The sequence below is a fragment of the Rutidosis leptorrhynchoides genome, unplaced genomic scaffold (assembly GCF_046630445.1).
Source record: "Rutidosis leptorrhynchoides isolate AG116_Rl617_1_P2 unplaced genomic scaffold, CSIRO_AGI_Rlap_v1 contig165, whole genome shotgun sequence".
Classification (NCBI taxonomy): Eukaryota; Viridiplantae; Streptophyta; class Magnoliopsida; order Asterales; family Asteraceae; genus Rutidosis; species Rutidosis leptorrhynchoides.
In genome coordinates, this window is record NW_027266414.1 from 71119 (window position 1) to 90989 (window position 19871).

Consider the following 19871-nt stretch of genomic DNA (forward strand, 5'->3'; position numbering starts at 1 on the left):
TATATTAATTTTATTTATGCCCTACTTTATGCATTTTTATTTTCTGAAATAGAGTAGTTCACATGTCATCTTACTTGTCATTTTTGCATTTAATTAATATAATCTCCATAATTTTGATAAAAAATAATAATTAGAATATAGGTAACTCATGTAATATTGAATAAAAGATTTTCATCAAAAATTATTTGTTCCTTTTAAAATGAACTCAAGAATTTGGCAATCGTTTTGTGTAACGAGTATCGTGGGGTGCCTAACACTTTCCCCACATACAGTCAACCCTCCAAACTCGTTTTGTTTTTATGTTGTTAAATAAATGTTTAATTGTCAAAATTGATTAGGATAAAATCAATCAAGATAATAAGTGTCTAGTCCTACCTATCTCTAAGACTAGTGGCGACTCTATTTATTTTTTTCGTGTCTTTATCCATTTTCAAGTGGCCTATACACAAAATTGTTGTTGGAATTGTTAACTTGTAGACACCGGAAATCCTTGATTCCGGCAGAGAAAGAGTACTGCAGCAACAATAACACAGAACACAACACAAATTTGCAGAAAACGAAAAGCTAAAAACACTGATACACTAAAACAGGATGATGATCATATCTTCCATATTCAATTTGACGCTAATCTTAATTCTAATGGCTACAAATGTAGGTATCTAGAGTGTTTGGAACTTAAAAACTAATTTGGGTTATCGAAATTCTAAGGTTACTCTCACTACCAATGCAACTGGATTTTAAAACTGTAAAAAGATGACAATGGCGATATGAAGTTTTGATTCATTCCATTCATATATGAAAACAATTACAGAATAGGTGTTTATATAGTCTTCCACACTCAGACCTAGTTGACATGGAATTTTAAAGCAATTACAACCTGAATTTTTAAGGAAAAACCAGAAAACCGAGAATGGTAAAGTAAAACAAGAAATGGTTTTTCTTTTTGCACGATTTCGTTTCCTCTCAATTACAGCCTGTATTTTTACTCTAGATTGATCCACAACGCGTTTTCAAGTAGGCCAGCACTGTAAAATGGAAAAAATTGCAAACTAAACTTCATCTTCTTCCTCGCGACAAAGGCGCCATTTTCGTTGACTTTTGTTCTGGACTTGATCAAGATTATAGCAGCATCTAAACTCCATCTACATACTACTAAAAACTTAACTAAAGTTTAACTTTACTGAAAACAACTCTAAAATTTGAATTTCGTCTTTGACTTGACGAACAAGTTACACAAAGCTACGGACCCACTTAACATCATCTTCATCTATGCATCAGAACTTCAGTTTAAGCATTCAAACACCTTCAATGGAGTATCCTTAACATTTATGAATCAATGAATTCAACTGCAATAGGTTACAATGTAAACGCCCAATTTCCAGTTCTTCAGTACACAACTCGAACATTCATTATGGAATTCAGACCATATCAGACTAAATTGAACTTAACTACTACTTCATATCATCTAAACGAAGCTACCCATAACACTAATTTTATTAAATACTATAGAAACTAAGGATTTGGACTTAAACTGAAAAATAAAACCCTAACCAATTTGGGGCTTTTTGATTTAGGGATTTGCAGACCAATTGCTCTTAGAGGTGTTGTAGACGACATCCTCCTGAGTACTTTGATAGGTCGCCTGAGCTTCGACTATGCTCCGCAGATCGTCGACATTGATTTCTGCCGAGAAGCTTTCAAAAAAGCTGACGAGGTCCTTGACTTTCCCAGTAGGTACAACACAATCCTCGAGCTTTTGACGATGTGCAGTTTCGTCCTTTCTGCAGAAACTCTTTTCTTCTTCTCTATTCGATCTTTCAGGGCACTGTTTTGGCTGATTCTTCTTCGAAAACTCCATTAGTATCTCAATTAATGCTTCTATGATCGAATTGCTCAAAACTGGCTCCTCTTCTTTTGCTTTCTTCTTCTTCAAGCTTGTTTGCTTCTGCAGGAAGCTATTTTTTGTAAGCTTCTTTCCTTTCTTTGCAGCTGCCATTTGAGCTTCTATGACCTCAAGTTCCTCGAGATGATCTACACCAACAAAAATATATTTTCTCTTGAGGCCGAAAATGGGTAGCGACAACGTGCAAACAACCTGACATCCTCTCAATCTGTTTTCCATAACAATGCTCAACTAGCTTTTTCTGCTGCATCTGTGACTAAGCCTTTCGTACCACAAACTTCCAGCTTCAGACGGTTATCCTTAGCCGAACAAGCAGCTCGCAAAGCTCAAGGTCTCTATTTCAACTGTGATGAAAAATTCAATCCTGGTCACAAATGCAAACTTCTTTTTTGGATTCTAGCAGACGAGGGAGACTCGGAGGATAGTACTGACTATCTAGAGGATGTTGATCTAGAAATATCTCTGCATGCAATCAGTGGTGCGCGTGTTCCTGGTCACAAATTTTGGACTATGGTGATTAACAGGAACATTTGAGGCTTATTTTTTCGCGCATTATTAGACACAAGCTCTTCCGATAATTTCTTGAGTGTGCCTACAGCTCAAAGTTTAGGTCTCCAAAGTAAGGGTAATCAGGGGCTTAAGGTGTCAGTGGCTAATGGAGAGAAATTGGATTGCGCCAAAATTTGTTCTCCAAAGACTTTTTCAATATGGGGCACTATTATAGCTCAAATTTCTTTGTGATTAATGTGGCTTGTTACGATGTCATCATTGGATATGATTTCTTGGAACCTTGAGGTCTAATTTTGTGGAATTTGACAGCCAAACAGTTGTTATTTTAGAAGGGTAATCAGCCTATCACATGGCATGGTCATAGCGCTCCTACAGTGGCACATATTCATTCGATTTCAGCTTTCGAGTCCCTTTCTAACAAAGAGGTATTGGATCAACTCTTGGTGGAATTTGAGGATATTTTTTCAGGAACCCACTACCCTTCCATAACATCGTGATCACAATCACCGAATTACACTTTTACCTGGATCAGCCCCAGTGGTGGTTCGGCCCTATCAGTACCCTCATCATCAAAAAGATGAAATTGAGCGTCAATGTGATGCAATGACGCACTAAGGGATCATTCAACCAAGCAAATCACCATTCTTCTCTCTGGTGTTATTGTCATGAAGAAGGATAGTACTTGGCGGATGTGTGTTGACTACCGTGCTCTTAATGCCATTACTATCAAGGATAAGTTTCCCATTCCCGTGGTTAAGGAGTTGTTAGAAGAACTACATGGGGAAAAATTCTTTACCAAATTGGATTTATGCTCCGGCTATCATCAAATACGTATGTTTATGGAGGATATAATGAACATTTCGAATTTCTTATGATGCCCTTTGGCTTAACCAATGCCCCGTCTACTTTTCAGGCATTGATGAATTCAATTTTCCGCCAATATCTCTGTAAGTTTGTCCTAGTCTTCTTTGATGATATTTTAATTTATAGTTCATCATGGGTAGAGCATATGCAACATCTTCGTGTTGTTTTTAGAATTCTTCGTGTTCATTGCCTTTTCCTCAAGATGTCCAAATGCTCTTTTGGCCAACCTCAAGTTCATTACTTAGGCCACATCATTTCGGGTAACAGGGTGGCTATGGATCCGTCCAAAGTTCAAGCTGTGGTTGATTGGCTAACTCTGACTATAGTCACTACCTTACGTGGTTTTTTGGTCTTGCTAGTTATTATCGTCATTTTATCCAAGAGTATGGAGCACTTGCAGCCCCCCTTAAACAACATTCCAGACGCTCAAGACAGCTCTTTCTACTACTCCTGTTCTGCATTTGCCTGATTTTAAAATTCCTTCCTTGGTTGAGTGTGATGCTTTAGGTTCAGGCATGGGAGCTGTTTTACACTAAGATGGACATCCGGTGGCTTCTTTAGCTGTCCTATGGCTACTCGTCATGTTAAATTGCCATCTTATGAACGCGAATTAATTGGTTTGGCTAAAGCTGTCCAACATGGGCATCCTTATCATTGGGGTTGGAGTTTTATCATCCACACTGATCATTACAGTTTGAAGTTTTTGTTGGAAGATGCTTTGACTACAGCTCCTCAGCAAACTAGGTTAGTAAACTATTGGGACTTATTTTTACAGTCGAATATAAACCTGGTCCGTTCTATCAGGATGTTGATGCATTATCTCGTTATGAGGAGCCTGTCCCAAACTTTTGTGCCATTTCCAGCCCTATTCAGGATTTGTTTCATGCAGCTAAGCTCAAAATTGACTCTACATAGTCCTTACAAGTCCTTCGAGCTGATATTTGTGCTGGGCATAAGGGCGATGAGTGGTGTTTCGCAGATGGACTGATTTGGTGTAAAAATTTGATTTTTCTTGATGTTGCTTCTCCTTTAGTAGACATTGTTATGTCTCATTTTCATAATGTTGGTCATGAGGGGTTTCAAAAGACTCTTCACCGTATCCGCACTGAATTCTTTTGGTGGGGCATGCATGGTATGATTAAAATGTTTGTTGCTCGTTGTTTGGTTTGTTAGCAAAACAAAACTAAACATCTCCGTCCAGCCGGTCTATTGCAGCCGTTGGCTGTGCCGACTCAGGTATGGTCTGATATCTTTATGGATTTTGTGGAAGGGTTGCCTAAAGTTGCAGGGAAGTCTATTTTGCTGGTTGTTGTGGATCGTTTTTCTAAATACGCTCATTTTCTACCTCTTGGTCATCCTTATTCTGCGGTTATTGTAGCTCAACTCTTCTTTGATCAAGTGTTTAAATTGCATGGGTTGTCAGAGTCTATTGTAAGTGATCGGGGTCCTATTTTCAGCAGCAAGTTTTGGCATGAGTTATTTAAGCTCAGTGGTACAACTCTCCATCTATGCTCAGCCTAGCACCCTCAATCTGATCGTCATATGGAGGTGGTTAACCACACAATTGGCATGTATTTGCGTTGTTTTGTCGGTGACAATCCTCGTCAATGGTTACCATGGGCTGAATTCTGTTACAACACTTCTTATCATTATGCTTTGAAAACCACACCCTTTGAAGTGCTTTATGGTCGTCCTCCACCTCGCCTTATTTCTTATGTTCCTAGTACATCTCGTGTGGACGCAATTGATGAGACTTTACTTTGTCGTGATGAGAAGCTTATAGAAATTCGAGCTCGTTTGCATCAAGCACAAAATCACATGAAACTTCAACATGATAAGCATCATCATGAGCTCTCCTTTGCTATTGGGGATTATGTTTGGCTCCGTTTGTTTCCATTTCATCATTTTTCGTTGGCTGGTTAGCGTGTTCGGAAGCTTTCTCCTCGATTGTTTGGTCCTTATCAAGTTTTGCAGGGCATTGGGTTGGTCACTTATAAATTAGCTCTTCCTTCTCATGCAAAACTTCATAATATATTTCATATTTCTCAGCTCAAACCTTTTATTGGTGATCCACCTATTGAGGTTCCAAGTCTGCCTTTGTTAAGAGATGGTGGTGTCCTTTTATCTCCTCGCGTTGTATTACGTTCTCGCTTGAATCGTACTGGTCAGGTCGAAATCTTAGTGGCTTGGAAGGACTTGTCTGATGTTAAAGCTACTTGGGAGCTCCTCACCGACTTCCGCGAATCTTATCCTTCCTTCCAGCCTGAGGACATGCTCGGTCTCCAGGAGGGGAGTGATGTTATGGACACATTCTAAGGTAAAGCTTATTTTTGTAAAAGAGGAACAAAAGACAAAAACCATGAAGCTTCTTCCGGTTAGTTAATTTCCCATTTAATTTAAAACCAATTCCTATTTATTTTAGGTTTTATGAGTTTAGAAATCTATGTTATTCCTAGTCTAGTTAGGATTAGGATTTCAATACTTTGCCTATATATATGTTTCAATAGTTCAATAATAAACTAAGTCTAAACCTAATTATTTAGGTTTTTTAGTCTCTTCAAAACAATTTGTTGCTTTGTTACAATCTCTTTTATAATTAGATTCTGGCTCCTACAATTAGATCGGGGAAAGACTCTATCGACGAAGTTTAATTCGAAAGAAGGTTTAAGAGAACTTCGTTCTAACACAAGATTTTGAAGAATTAATCCATACGACAGAAGAAGAAACCACAACAAGAGAGGTCAACAAAGAAGACAAAGACAACTGGTATCTTGATGGTGGATGTTCGAAGCATATGACTGGAGATGCTAATCAATTGAACAAGGTAACTACAAGAAACTCTGGATTTGTAATACTCGGTGATAAAAGTAGAATGAAGATCATTTGAGAAGGAATTCTAGTTCTAAGAGACAATGTTAAAATAAATAATGTACTTCTTGTTGAATGATTAAAAGCAAACTTAGTTAGCATTAGCCATTTATGTGATCAAAATCTATTTTTCAATTTCAACAAAGATTATGATAGAGTTGATGACAACAAGAAAAATTTGATAATCAATGGAGAAAGATCGGTTGACAACTGCTACAAAATCATTGACAAACATAATCACTATGTGTCTGGAAAAAATTAAATCAACACTATTGGTCAGCGGAGAAATCATGAACTAAGAAAATACCAACCTGAAAAACACACTAGAGAAGGAGAAAAAATATTTAGGAAGGTTACTACTTCTCAATAAGTGCCACTAGTAGAAAATAGGACTACCGCCACACTACACGTCAACACGGTCAAAAAACCGTGGCGTAAAGCTATCTATGGCCATGGTAATTTACACCACGCTTTTCTAACCGTGGAGTGGTTATTAAATCTCCACGGTTTTAAGCGGTATATACTTTACGCCACGCTTTTCTGACTGTCGAGTAATTATAAAGTCTCCACGTTTGAAAACCGTAGCGATAGATATTTTATGCTACGCTTTTTAGAACGTGATTGTATAATTGGCGAACTTTTTAAAAAATTTGGCTAAGTCAAAATTTTGATAACCCTCCATTTAAACTCATTTTCAGTTGATCTTCTACTATTTTTTTCCCAGCTCTCTCACTCTCCCAAAATTCAAATAAGCTCTCATCTCTTACTCTCTCGCCCAAAATCACCCACTGATAAGTGATAACAAATTAATAATTCACCCAAGTCTGTTCATTCAATCATCCTCTCTCGTTGTTCATCTTGAACCAAAATCGTTTATCAAACCTTCGACCATAGCAAAGATGAGCAGAAGAATCTCAAGCGTGAGCTTCTCCACGCTCAGGAGGAGGTCAAACAGATTCAATCGGTCCCTCTTGTTATCTTCCAGTTCATGGAGATGGTCAATACTAACAACGGTTACACCCCAATCTAGCCCCGTTGGACCACAATTGACGGCCGGCAATTGATCCCTGTCCGCCAAAGTTGATTCAGTATGGGCAACATGGCTAAGCTTGAGTGAAGCCGAGCGAAGCGATCTGGGCTACCGACTAATCATCGCTTTTCTGGGTCCTTTTATTAGGCCGATCTCGTCCAAAGCAAAGCGTAGGGCAAAATTTGAATGAGAAGGAGAGTCGTCGATTAAGAGCCAAGTCCACCCCGGTGCATCCCTTGTCGACTAGAGTAATGCTAAATTCTTACTAAGTCCACAAAAAAAAAACAATTACGAATAAGTTGTCGCCTAAGAGTCATGACCACACCGGCGCTTCTCTTTGTTTGGACGAAGTAAGGATTCAGAGTCCTTAAAGATAAAAGGTCAAGATGTTGGTTAAGAGCTAAAAGCCACGCTGAACACGTCCTTTTACATGGGAAAATCTAATAAGCCCTAAAACGAAAAGGTCAAGCCACTGGTTAAAAGCTACGACCACACCAACGCTTCCTTATACTTAGGCCTAGGTTTCAAAAGAATACAATCACGCCTAAGGCCAAATCAATAATAAATTATAAAGTCCAACGTGTAAAGTTTCTTAAGTCCAAAAAACGGTAATGGGTAAGATTTCGGCTAAGAGCTACGGCCACACCGATGCTCCTTTTGTTAGGGCAGTGCAAAGTAAATTTGAATCCTACCAAAGCAAAAAGGGTAGAGCTGTCGCCTCACCAAGATGAAGCCAACGCCCCCAGCTAATAAAGAAACAAGACTCAAGCAAGAGCAATCGAAAAAGAGACTAAGATGTCGGCTAAGAGCTATTGCCACACCGACACTACTTTTATTCAATCCACCTTTATGCAATCTAAACCCTAAATCAATAGAACGAAGCCAAGCACCAAGGGAGGCTAAGCCATCGCCTAAAGCCGAAGGCTCGTTTTGGTTGGGATAGGCAGGACACAGAGTCACTAGAGGTCAAGACTACGAGCCAGCCTCACATAGAGATATTTCAAGAAAAATTGAAGCTCAAGAAGTAGAAGTAGAAGTGCAAAAGTAAAAAGCAGAAAGTCCAGAAAATGCAAAAATTAGACAGTCAAGCTACTATAAAGTCAAAAGCCCCGGCGAGGCAAACATACAAAATTATCATCTACCAGGCCTACAGGCCGATAACTATAGCGCGCAAGCCGAAAAAGCTAACAAAAGTGGCGACGAGCCAAGCATCTAAGAAATCATGGCATGGTCAGGGTATGAGCACCATGGGAAGACCCTTTCGGAGGAACCTCCGGTGAAGTGGGGACTCAGTATGGGACCCCATCGTCTTAATGAAGAAGGGAATCAACAAAGGCATTAGTAGCCTGAATTTCAGCTTGAGCCTTCTCTCTCTCGACGTCATGATCTGCCCTAGACGGAGATGGATCTTTCTCTTGACAAATGAGAGGAGCCTGAGGCCTCTTCGCGTCGTATTCCACTCGACCCCTCTCTAATTCTCCCTTATAAGGATTCCAAAGTCTCCGAGCAAACTCTAGCCTAGGGTACATCGCCTGCATAGCTGCCACTGCCTCGTTAAATGTCACGAAATCATCCAAGGGCCAATAGTCTTCCAGGACTCGCTTGGCATTGAGTTTCGCCTCCCAGAGCTGAGCTTGATCCTTTGCGATCTCCTGCTTGGCAACCTCCAAGTCCCTTGCAGTGACTTGATGGACCTGCTTCAACTCCTCATGCCTTCTCAACAGTTCCTGAGTGTGATCGGCAGCTTGAAAAGATAAAAGCCGTATGTAAACGGTTAATGAGCCATAAGGAAGGACAACCTGAGGAAAGGAAGAGGGAAAACTTACTAGCTTGTTGTGGCCGAAGGCCCCGACCACTACTTCCTGCCATTCTCTAGCCTCCAACCTCGCACTGTCGCCGTCAGTCATGGCCTTAATCACCTATTCCATGGCCAGATGCATGTCATCCTTCAAAGAGATTGAGCTCGGTACGTCCAGAAAGACCTACCACTTCCGGCCTGTATTGCTCGTCACCGGCTGCACTACCTTCCCCTTTGAAAGAACCGCCCTTGGCTCCACTGCCTTCACACTTCTGGCTTCAATCCTTGGCCTTATTTGCATGGCTTCAATAGGTAACGGGGGACAGAACGCCGGCTGGAAGTGCCTCACCAGTTCTGTATGCCTTCCTTTTCCCTTCCTTCTTAAAAAATCCGTGGCCTGAACCGAGAAATCCAGAAGCAGCCTCGGCCTCAGAGACCTCCATTACTTTATCAGCTGCACATCCGAAATGAAGGGTCTAAATTGCAGAGCAGCCACAAACGAAACACGAATCAAGAGCATAAGGAAATTGGTATTACGATGTCGATGAATAATCCGGCACATATCTCCTTGGCTCCATGCTCCGCTATTAAGAATGTCGAGTCATCTTAAGGCGCCAGCCCACTAGATTTGACCCTTGCTCCGCATCGGTCATGACACGTGAATAAGAGTCAAATCCAGAGGCTTCTTGCTCCAGACGTTCCATCTTGCATCGTCAGTCACGGCACCCCATCACATGATCGGCATCATAACAAGTGTGAAAGGTTAGCAAAGTTGTACCTATTAGCAACAACGACTCATGATCGAAAATTCTAAAGCCCGTAGCCGCTTGGGCCCTGAAAGAAGACTCCATTAATCTAGATCTCGGCTCCACTATCGCCGACCTGGGAGTCATACTCACAGATCTGTAGGGAGCCAGAGGATGATCTTCCTCTATCCTCCTTGACAAAACAATTTGAGGATGCTCTGGTGAGCGCCGCCGTCGGCATTGGTCCCTCAAAGTTTGATCCAACGAAGACCTATTTGAAGACGGCCTGTCGTACCGACCGGATTGTCGTTGAGACATAGTGATACCGAGAAGAAAGAAGAAGCGAAGCCGAGAAGAAAAAGATTGAAGAAGATCTGAGGTTTAAAGATGGGTTTCTCTCTCTCACTTTCTCTCTCTATGTTGGAAATGTGGCAACTCATTTTGGCACACAATATATTTCAGCCAGGTTAGTGATAGACGTCCGATTTGTATCGTGTTTCTTGTGATTCGCTGATTGATCATTTCGGTCCATAGAATGCAATGTGCTTTAAAAGTTCTGCTACATAGTGTTTAAGTTGAGAAATATGGTGACTTCTTAAACGACCTCTCTCTAAACAATTTCCTCTGTATAACAATGAAGGCAATTTTGTAGGAACTTAAAAGCTCGTGCCATGATTTGACGCCTAATCTTTTTTATGAATTAGATGATACTTTAGTTAGTCGAAAATTGATAACATAATGGAACATGATTCTTATCTTTTTGCTTTAAAATTTGATTGTAGGCAGTGAGTTCGATGGTAAATTTGGCATTATTCTCAAACCGAATCATCAGCTAAACATGCAGTTGAATTTTCGGTAACTAAGGTAAGGTTTCTCTGTCATTTATCTTTAATCAAAGTTAATTGTTTGAAACCAAAAAGATAAGATAATAGATTCAAATAGATTAGTGCTTTTTTTCCTAGGATTCTCGGAGTTTTGATTTCTATCAGCTATGGGTACCAAAATTTTAACTTTTGAGCTAGTTAAAATGTTTAGCTGAACGTTACTTCCCTCATTTCTTTGAGTCGACATTGGGTTTCCCTTATTTCTTTGAGTCGACACTGGGTTGGGGCTTACACGTGCAACTTTTAATTTCTAAACTACATCTTAAAATTCATCCATACCTATTCTGTTTGGCTATATTTCATCACTTGGTATGCTACATCGTCTCATTTTATAAGGAACTTGATTTCTTTTTTCAATGAATGAATTACATGGTATTTAGGGCATTACTACAAACTAAAGGGTATGCTTTTGGAGTGGTTTCTTTGAACTAAAAATCAGTAATCTATAATTTGATTTTTCCCGTCTGATCATGTGTATTTTGTGGCGTACATGCAACAGGTAGCAAGAACAATCAGTGGAAAAGCTGGGTACCCCGATTGAGTAAAGTGTTAACAATACCTTTCAATCTTGAAAAACGGTATATTTTGAGAGATCAATTAAAAATGTATACGTATGTTTGCAGGTTTATCTAAGAGTACTCTTAAGTCTCTCGAGTTGCTCATGTATGTTAGGATTGCCTATGGAGATATTTGATATATTATCGACTTTACCGCCGCAGGTTACAAGCCAGCCAAACTATCAGTGATGATAACACAGAGGGGTAAAAAAGTTCTTAGGTCTGTTTTGAAGCTTGGGTGGGAAGCTTATAGTTTATTGCATTCACAAGTTGTACAAGCATGCATCTTTTATTGCCTTTTTCTTAAGCATTTGGTTTAATTTTGTGCTTTGCTTTTTCATGATATTATAAATTAGTAGTCGTAGATTTCTTAGTATTCAAACAAAAGTCATGGAGATACTAAGGGAAGCTGTTTTGATCATTCCCTACGTAGTTCAAATATTCCGTTTTATCAGCTCCTTCGATGAAATGTTTATGCCAATTAGCAGCTCAGTTTATGTTATTATGATTTTTGCTATTTTTAATACAGGTGTATTGCACATACAATGCTAATCAAAAGGAGAAGTTTGAGGGGACTTGAAGAAAGAGATTAATAAGGAGCAGAGATACAAAGACCAAATTGAGAGATGGATTCAAACCAGCGAAATAAAGGATAAGAAGGTATGTCTTGCAACTTTTGTTGTTGTTATAAGCTCTGAGTCTGATAGTATGAATTCCTATTGAGATACAATTTTCACTGAGATCCCTATGAGTGAAAATGATGGGTAATTTTTTTTCCTCAAAATGTTGACTGTCGTGTTTAATTTCTGACAGAAATGGCTAATCTTCCTTTGCGTTACATGTTTTTCTCGAGGAGTACCTCATATGAGCAAGCTTTCGGGTTTACTTCTTTTTCATTGTCCTGTCTACTTCAGGAATGCCTATTGCGTATTGCCTAGATCAGGGTCTTCATATTTTAGGATTGAAAATCAACATTAGTGCTTAGTTTGGTGAAAACAACAGATATACATTATTTTCTGTTCTCATGTAAGGAAAAAATTAACGCAATATGTCGTCTATATAATGATACAAGTATTACATTTAAGGATCCCCTGCTGCTATGTAATATATATCTTGCAAAAACTATGAGTCATCAGTTTTATTTGGCTCTTTTGCGAACTATAGCGTAACACCATGGCTTTTTTTCTATTACTGAGCAGGGGCTGGGAAGAAAATTCGAAAGCCAAAACCATGGAAGCATCCAACACCGCTCACAAAACACGGTGCAAATGCGTCAAGAATTGTGGGACAAATTTTGGCAAGATTTCCAATCCATTCTCACCGATCTTCTCCCTATCGATGTGCCCATATCATTATCCCTCTGCATAATCTATTGATCACACTTCCCGGATTTATCTATTTACATCACGAAGGTAATTTCCCTATGCTCTTTTCTCTTCTCTTCGTGATCTTGCGTTATGTGATTTTTTTTGCCTTATTGATGTATGTATAACATGGATTTGTGGTTAAATACACTATGTTCTTTCTATTTGGTCCATTGCATTTGAAAGCCAATATTGATCTGTAGTCTGGATAACAAGAGATATATTATATAGAATTGTCTCTGTACACAACCTTCCATGGATTGACGAAAGGCATACTGTATTGGAGTTCGTCAAGTTTACTATTTGCTGTCTTTGTATATATTTGAGTGCATGGTTGGTCATTATATTTAAACCTTTCATTCTTGCTAATATATTCTCCTTTCTTTTGCCTCTCATTCTACTGAATATTTGATTTGTGTGAACAGGTTGTTGAGATTTTGGAAAAGAAGCAAGGCTATTATGGCTGTTGTCAACTTGATTTGTGTCAAAAGGTATTCAAAAATTTTCGATTGTTGTTCGAACTTCAAAGAGGCAATGAATTTAATTATCAATGTCACATGCACCATATATTCTTTTATGAGTGTTACATGCATCCTATATTCCGGATTGAGTTCCTTTCGGTTTCACTTCTCCTAAACATATGTTGTGCAATGATTTTTAGTATCTTCAATCTTCAATATCTATAGTTCGTCGTATTATTGTGCACGATCTCGGCCTTCCTGATACTGCCCTGTTATAGACCAGATTGTTGCAGAGAAGGTAGTGTTATCATCGATTTAATAGTAAACATTCTTTTTTTCTAACTGAGAAGAGAAAACGTTATGTTTTTCTTGGATTTGAATGTGAAAAATGTAATGGGGCCTTTTAAATTTTTTGAATTTGTTGTAGTAATATTGTAATAGTTTATGAACGGCTGGTATTTGTTTCGATTGGAACATTGTGGATGACAAATATTTGGTTTTTGTAAATGATCAGGTCGCTTACTATTTCAGGAAGCAATGTGCAAATGTTCAGAGAGAGAGCATGTTCTGAAGGAATCTCCTCCCCCTGCATTACGGACCTGTGCTCGACTTGCGTAACTATAGGTACTACTAACTATTTTCTTTTCCCGCATATTCCCTTCTGGAGTTTACGAGTTGATTCATTTGGAAATTTATAAATCTTCTATTGTTTTATTGGACGGGATTTGCAGCTGGTTCTCTTTAACGAGATTGTGGTCTTAGTAATTCGATTGTTGCTCTGGTGTGTTGACTAAATTTTTTCGATAATTTTTTTATCGTTTTATGCACGCCACATGTTTGTGTTTATGCATTTGTCAAGATGTTAGCATTGAGTTGGTGCTAATAATTGAGTTCTTGATTGATTGATTAAAAATAGGTGAGAGCGTAGTTTGTATCTTAGACTTTGTTAAAAGCTTAGTTTGTGAAATTCATTTTGTTGTCAATTTAATTAAGGATGTCATTGTAGGATGAGTGTCATAGTTGGTGAAAAAAGTGTCAAGGATCCAAAACCTGCATTGACAGAAGCAGATATGTTGATGATTTATGTACGACTGTTTCTCTCTTTTTATGAATCAGCTCTTCTTCTAGAGTCCGAACAACTGCATTATGCCGTTGTTTGCTGACCGCTACCTCTCGCTATTTTTTCCGATAAGAATCTTTTTGGCTCCAGCAGCCATGATTCTCTGTCCGAGTCGGAAATTTTTGTCACGACTCTATTCTGGCAGGTCGGATCCATTTTGTAAAAAAGTTCCAATATTTGACATAAACATTTTAAGATTTGAAATAGGGAATTACCTAAGTATATTCCTAAGTTAAGGCAGTCATGGAGCAAACATTCTACTTTCTATTTGTACATATTATGATCTAGAAGTTCGACATTTCGATCTTTTATATATAATGATCTTTGTTAGTACAAAGCCTTTTTCGGCAATCTAATTAGACATCCAAAGTTCATCTTGCATTTTTGCTTCTCATACTAAAATTTTTTGATATCTTCTAACCTAGAATTAGTAATCCATGATAAGCATATTTATACTTTCGTATCTATTTTATAGTAATGTATTTGATTTTAGTATCGACAATGGATGATTTTCATTTCTAAGATTACTAGATATAGAAAGTCTTATTACCAGTGCCATATTTTGCCTTCATAATGATTTGCTATAAATGTATAATGGCTATTGCTTGGTTGTTTAGATACATTTTTATGTATACATTTCGCATTTCACATGGTCGTGCTGAAAATAATATTAATAATGTCAATTATCATTTGCTTGCATTACAGAGTACTCTTGAAGTGAAGACTATGCCAAGTGCAGCCAGATTAAATAGGTAATTCTTTCTTTTCCTTTTTTCTTCCACCCTGTTCTTCCTATTCATCATATAATAGTTTCAGTTTCAAAGCTAAATGTTAAGTAAATAATAATAATCTAATCAATTATAGTTTCTGCATCTGCCTTTATAGAAGAATATGTGAATTTCCATTCACATGTGCATCCTCCTATTGGCTAAATTTTATTCAATCTGTAAGAAGTGAAGTGCATTCTATAGTTGAACTCATGATTGCAAGATATCATGTACATGTTCTATAGCCCAAACAATATAGATGAATGTACATTTTAGAAAATAAATGTGAAGACTCTATAGATAGTTTAATATGTGTATTTAAATTACATGGTGTGCAATTGTGTTTCCATACCTGAAAGGTTAAATCCAAGATAACTACTGTAATGTAGTTATTCAAATAAATTGTGTTTCCATACCTGAAAGGTTAAATCCAAGATAACTACTGTAATGTAGTTATTCAAATAAATTGCTGATGGAGATTGTTATTTTATGAGATGTTGACAAATTTGTCTTTATTTTTCAGGTTTGCAAGCAATCTTCAACTTGCTGTGCCAAAGTAACTAACAATATCATAGATCAAGAGAAAAATTTCCTCACATATTTTATTTTATTGATCAATGTTGTCATTTGAAGGCCATTCAGATTAGCTTTTATGAGAGGATTTAATTTTGTACACGCAAACTTTCTTGGTGAGGAAGATTCCAGTTAAATGAGATATGATATTATTGCATGTAAAATAATGAGCGAGTATACTTTCCTTTTTCTTCATTCAAATGTTTATGCATAGCTAATTGCTTTATTTTTCTTATTCTCACATTTCTCGTTAATATATGTGTATATATTTAATGCGTTCATTTATTTTATGACAAGGACGTGTATATGTATGCTCCTTTTTGTTTGAGCTGACACCACTTGCAAGGAAGATGTTTACAAGATCGCTTTTCCGGACTTTTTTTTAGAGTTTAATTCATGACCTCATCTAGAAAGAAAATATTGGGCTAAAATATACATGATATTGTTGGTGAAATTTTATATTATTCCTTTGCATATTCATACTATTATATAATTAATCTTGGCGGGATATTAACCAAGGTAGAAAGATTCTAAGATCCATTGTTAACCAAAACGTAATTCTTCATCGGTGTATGACTTGAAAATGGTTCTTCACACCATATATACAACCCCATGCCCCAGCTAAAATATATATACCTGTGGCATATTACCTGAAAAATTACTTTCATATCGTAAATTGTATATTTTAAGATATGTATGAGATATTTATGAAGTCTCTCTTTTTGTTTTCAAATTAGGTGGGGTTTAATATGTGGAAGTTTACAAAAGGAAATGTGACTATCAAGCTTTGAGACCTTGGAGGGCAACGGAGATTTCGCGCAATGTGGGAACGATATTGTCGTGGTGTCTCTGCCACTATGTAAAACTCCTAACCCTCTTACTTCAACATTTTTTGTGAAAGCACGTTATTTGCTTTTAAACAAACCTACAACTCTGAATAAATTAAAATAAGCCTACAACTCGTAATAAGTTAAACAAGGCTGCAACGCGAAATATTTTTAAAATAAGCCTACAACTTCAAATATGTCAGACAAGGCTGCAACTCGAAATATTTTAAAATAAGCATACAACTCCAAAAATGTCAGATAAGGCTGCAACTCGAAATATTTTAAAATAAGCCCACAGCTCGAAACAAGCTAAACAAGGCTTGCAACTCGAAACGATTTAAAAAATAAGCGTACAACTCGATATGAGTTAAAGCTCGGCATATTTTTGAATAAGTCTTGCAACTCAAAATGGGTTAAACAAGACTACCATTCAGAATATTTTTAAAATAAGCCTACAACTCGAAATATGTTAAACAAGACTAAAACTCGGAATATTTTTAGATAAGCATACAACTCGAAATTATTTAAATAGGGCTACAATTCGGAATATTTTCAAAGTTACTTCGGTCGGAACTCCCATCGCAACGCACACAAAAACTTTAACATTCATCGTGAAATACATCGTGTCGCCGTCCGTCGAACATCCCATGGCTTTAGCCACGGGCACCTACTAGTTATTATTTAAACCTCCACCACTTGGCCTATTTGATTATTAAAATTCAAAAAATATCGGCTCCATGTCTATTGAGTGATAGTATAAGCCAGCCTTAAAAGGCATCAAGATGTAAACAATGAAAAAACAAACAAACATTTATTTATTCATAAATTAGTTATAGCTTGCAATAATTATGAAGCCTCCAACTAATTAATTTAATCATCGTCTTCAACATACATGTAAACAAAGAGAGGCGGAGAACGAATTTGTAGGAGGATTGCTATATATGGTATGGTACAAGTATTCAATCATCTATATATGGAAACAAATCGGACGGTCCATTTTAGCTTCCCTTCATCAAGGCAGATCCTCATATTGATTTCGATCTTCCTCCTTACAGCTGGTTTGCTATGGTGGGTCGACACTGTAAGTAGATTCCCTCAACCAACCATTTTCTTTTCATCTGTACAAACGACGCCGTTTTTGAGCTAATTACTGTCTTCTATTGTTATTCAGTCCATGATAACAGGAGGTCTACTTTACGCATCGAATCTATTCACCTTCGAAACGACGTCGTATCAGAACCAAGCAGCGGAGTCCCCACAAAGTTCCGTCAAATCATCCGGTACGGCGGCGTGTCCCTTGTACTTCAAATGGATCTACGAAGACCTGAATCCATGGAGCTCAACAGGCATCACGAGAGAAATGATCGAGAGAGGCAAAGAGTACGCACACTTTAGGATCGTGATCGTCGACGGGAAACTGTACGTGGAGCAGTTCAAGAGAGCTTACCAGACGAGAGACGTGTTCACGATCTGGGGATTCGTGCAGCTCCTGAAAATGTATCCCGGAAAGTTGCCGGACGTTGAGCTGATCTTCGGTTGTGAAGATCGGCCGATGATCGAGAAACGCAGTTACAGAGGCCGGACGGGGCATCACGAGTCGCCGCCTCCGTTATTCATATACAGTGGCCATAAAGATGCGTGCGGCGTCGTCTTCCCCGATTGGAGCTTCTGGGGTTGGTAATTTATTGATATCTCCACTTATTTATTTATTACAGTAAAAAAAATCATTAAAAAATTGAACCATTGGCAATTGCAAAGGCATATATACATAATATATACTGCATACATCAGAAACTACAAATAGTAGTATTGACAGTTTGGGTTCAAATTGTTTTAAAATTCATCGGTTCGGTTTTAAATTAAATCTAGAAATAAGGTGAATGGTTTCGAACTGATAGAAATCAATTTAGTCGATGTTAAACCGTTTCGAGTCAACTCTTCAGTAAATAGAATGCTAATATGTTCCAAACTTTGCAACGAGACCAACCCGGACATGGCCCAATGGTTACGATAAATAATTGGTTATAAAAAAAAAATGTGTGGCGAGTAGTTTTTCCATAAGAGGCTAATTCTAAAGAGAATTATGGATAATTAATAGGGATGGTGATGGAGTAGATTCGGGAAGGATAATAGTATCTCCATTCCGTATTCGTTTAAAATAATCACTCTCCGTCCATGTCTCCATATCCGTGATGGATGAAAAATTACATCCTTCTCCGCATAAATGTCAAATAACGGATATCCATAAATTTTTTATTCATCGATTTCTTAAAAAATTTAGCATTAAATACATAAAAAATAAAATAAAATCAATCGAAAACTATTTTATTTATTACTCCCTCTGTATACAAATAGAAGACGTTTTCACTTTTTAGATTCATTGTAAATTTGATGTATCTAGACAATAATGATGACTAGATACATCAAATTTACAATGAATCTAAAAAATCAAAACGTCTTCTATTTGTATACGGAGGGAGTAAAAAACAATAGTTATATTTTTTTTATAGTTACACTAAACATTTGTAAAATAAAATTGGTGCAACTTAACAAATAATAATAAATCCATATAGCTATATTTTATTGGATTGAAAATAGTATTTATAGCTATTTTATCTAAACGGATATCCATGGATACATTCGCGGATAAAATTTTGTATCCGTTCCCGCTTCCATCTATGAAGTGGATAAATTTTTCTATCTGTCTTCGTATTCATGGAGATTTTTTACCTTCAAATCCGTTCCATGATGGATAAAATTTAGCATATCTCTACGAATTCGGATTGAATTGCATCCTTAGTAATTAATAGTGGTATACTTTTTGTAATTAGGCCAGAGGTTCATGTAAGTCCATGGGAGAGTATGTTGTCGAAAATAGAAAAGGAAAGCTCGAAGGTGGAATGGTCGGAAAGGCTACCGTCTGCATACTGGAAAGGGAATACGGCGGTTTCACGGAGTAGGAGAGACCTTATCAAGTGTAATTCCACACGTGGCAGATATCACTGGAATGCTCGTGTCTACCAACAGGTTGGTTGGTTTAATATACTCTCACTGTGTTTCAATTGTTTGTCCGTATTCATTGCAACTTGTAAGTTAGATACCCAATTGAAAACGACATTGGATTTTTTAGCCAATAATTGACTGACAAAAACGTGGTGAGCTGAGCTAGCATGTATATGAATATCATCATCCGCTCTCTGTCCTTTACTTTTAGTTACACTGACATCACTCTAGAAGTTAGGAATATCTACTCCATTTCAAGATTAAATCATGTAAATTGGATAAGTACATGCCGGACTAATATTTAATTTATACATTTCAAAATACGTAAAACATCACTCTATGGAATACTCGATTTGTGTTCAAATAAAAGTCGATTTTACTTTAAAATTAATATAATATATTTAAATAATGACTAGATCAATTAACTTTCTAATAAATTTAAAAAATATAGACGATATCTATTTAAATAAATGTAGTGTTATCCAAGATATCTTTATCGTCTAATTGTTAATTAGTATCGTCATTGAATTTATGCTTGTGAAATTTGCAATATGCAGGACTGGGTTGCGGAGTTCAGAGAAGGGTATAAGCACTCA

At 37.4% G+C, this 19871-nt stretch overlaps 2 protein-coding genes across 2 annotated transcripts; both read left to right on the plus strand.

Moving 5' to 3' along the window:
- Positions 1-4819: 4819 nt before the first annotated feature.
- On the plus strand, positions 4820-5593 carry LOC139881499 (uncharacterized). The gene is made up of 2 exons (XM_071865963.1): positions 4820-5152; positions 5252-5593. The coding sequence occupies exons 1-2, from the start codon at positions 4820-4822 to the stop codon at positions 5591-5593; spliced, it is 675 nt and encodes a 224-aa protein (XP_071722064.1).
- An 11853-nt stretch (positions 5594-17446) lies between these two features.
- On the plus strand, positions 17447-19858 carry LOC139881500 (uncharacterized; the record flags this gene model as incomplete). The annotated part of the gene is made up of 3 exons (XM_071865964.1): positions 17447-17949; positions 19104-19299; positions 19833-19858. Coding segments are annotated over exons 1-3 (725 nt in total), but the record flags the coding sequence as incomplete, so codon positions are not given.
- Between the last annotated feature and the right edge of the window lie 13 nt (positions 19859-19871).

Bases quoted from the DNA above. Each gene is read 5' to 3' on its own strand.
- LOC139881499 (XM_071865963.1), top strand. From the start codon at position 4,820: ATGGAGGTGGTTAACCACACAATTGGCATGTATTTGCGTTGTTTTGTC. The intron at 5,153-5,251 runs GTTTGGCTCCGT...CAAGTTTTGCAG, and splicing joins CCTTTGCTATTGGGGATTAT to GGCATTGGGTTGGTCACTTA.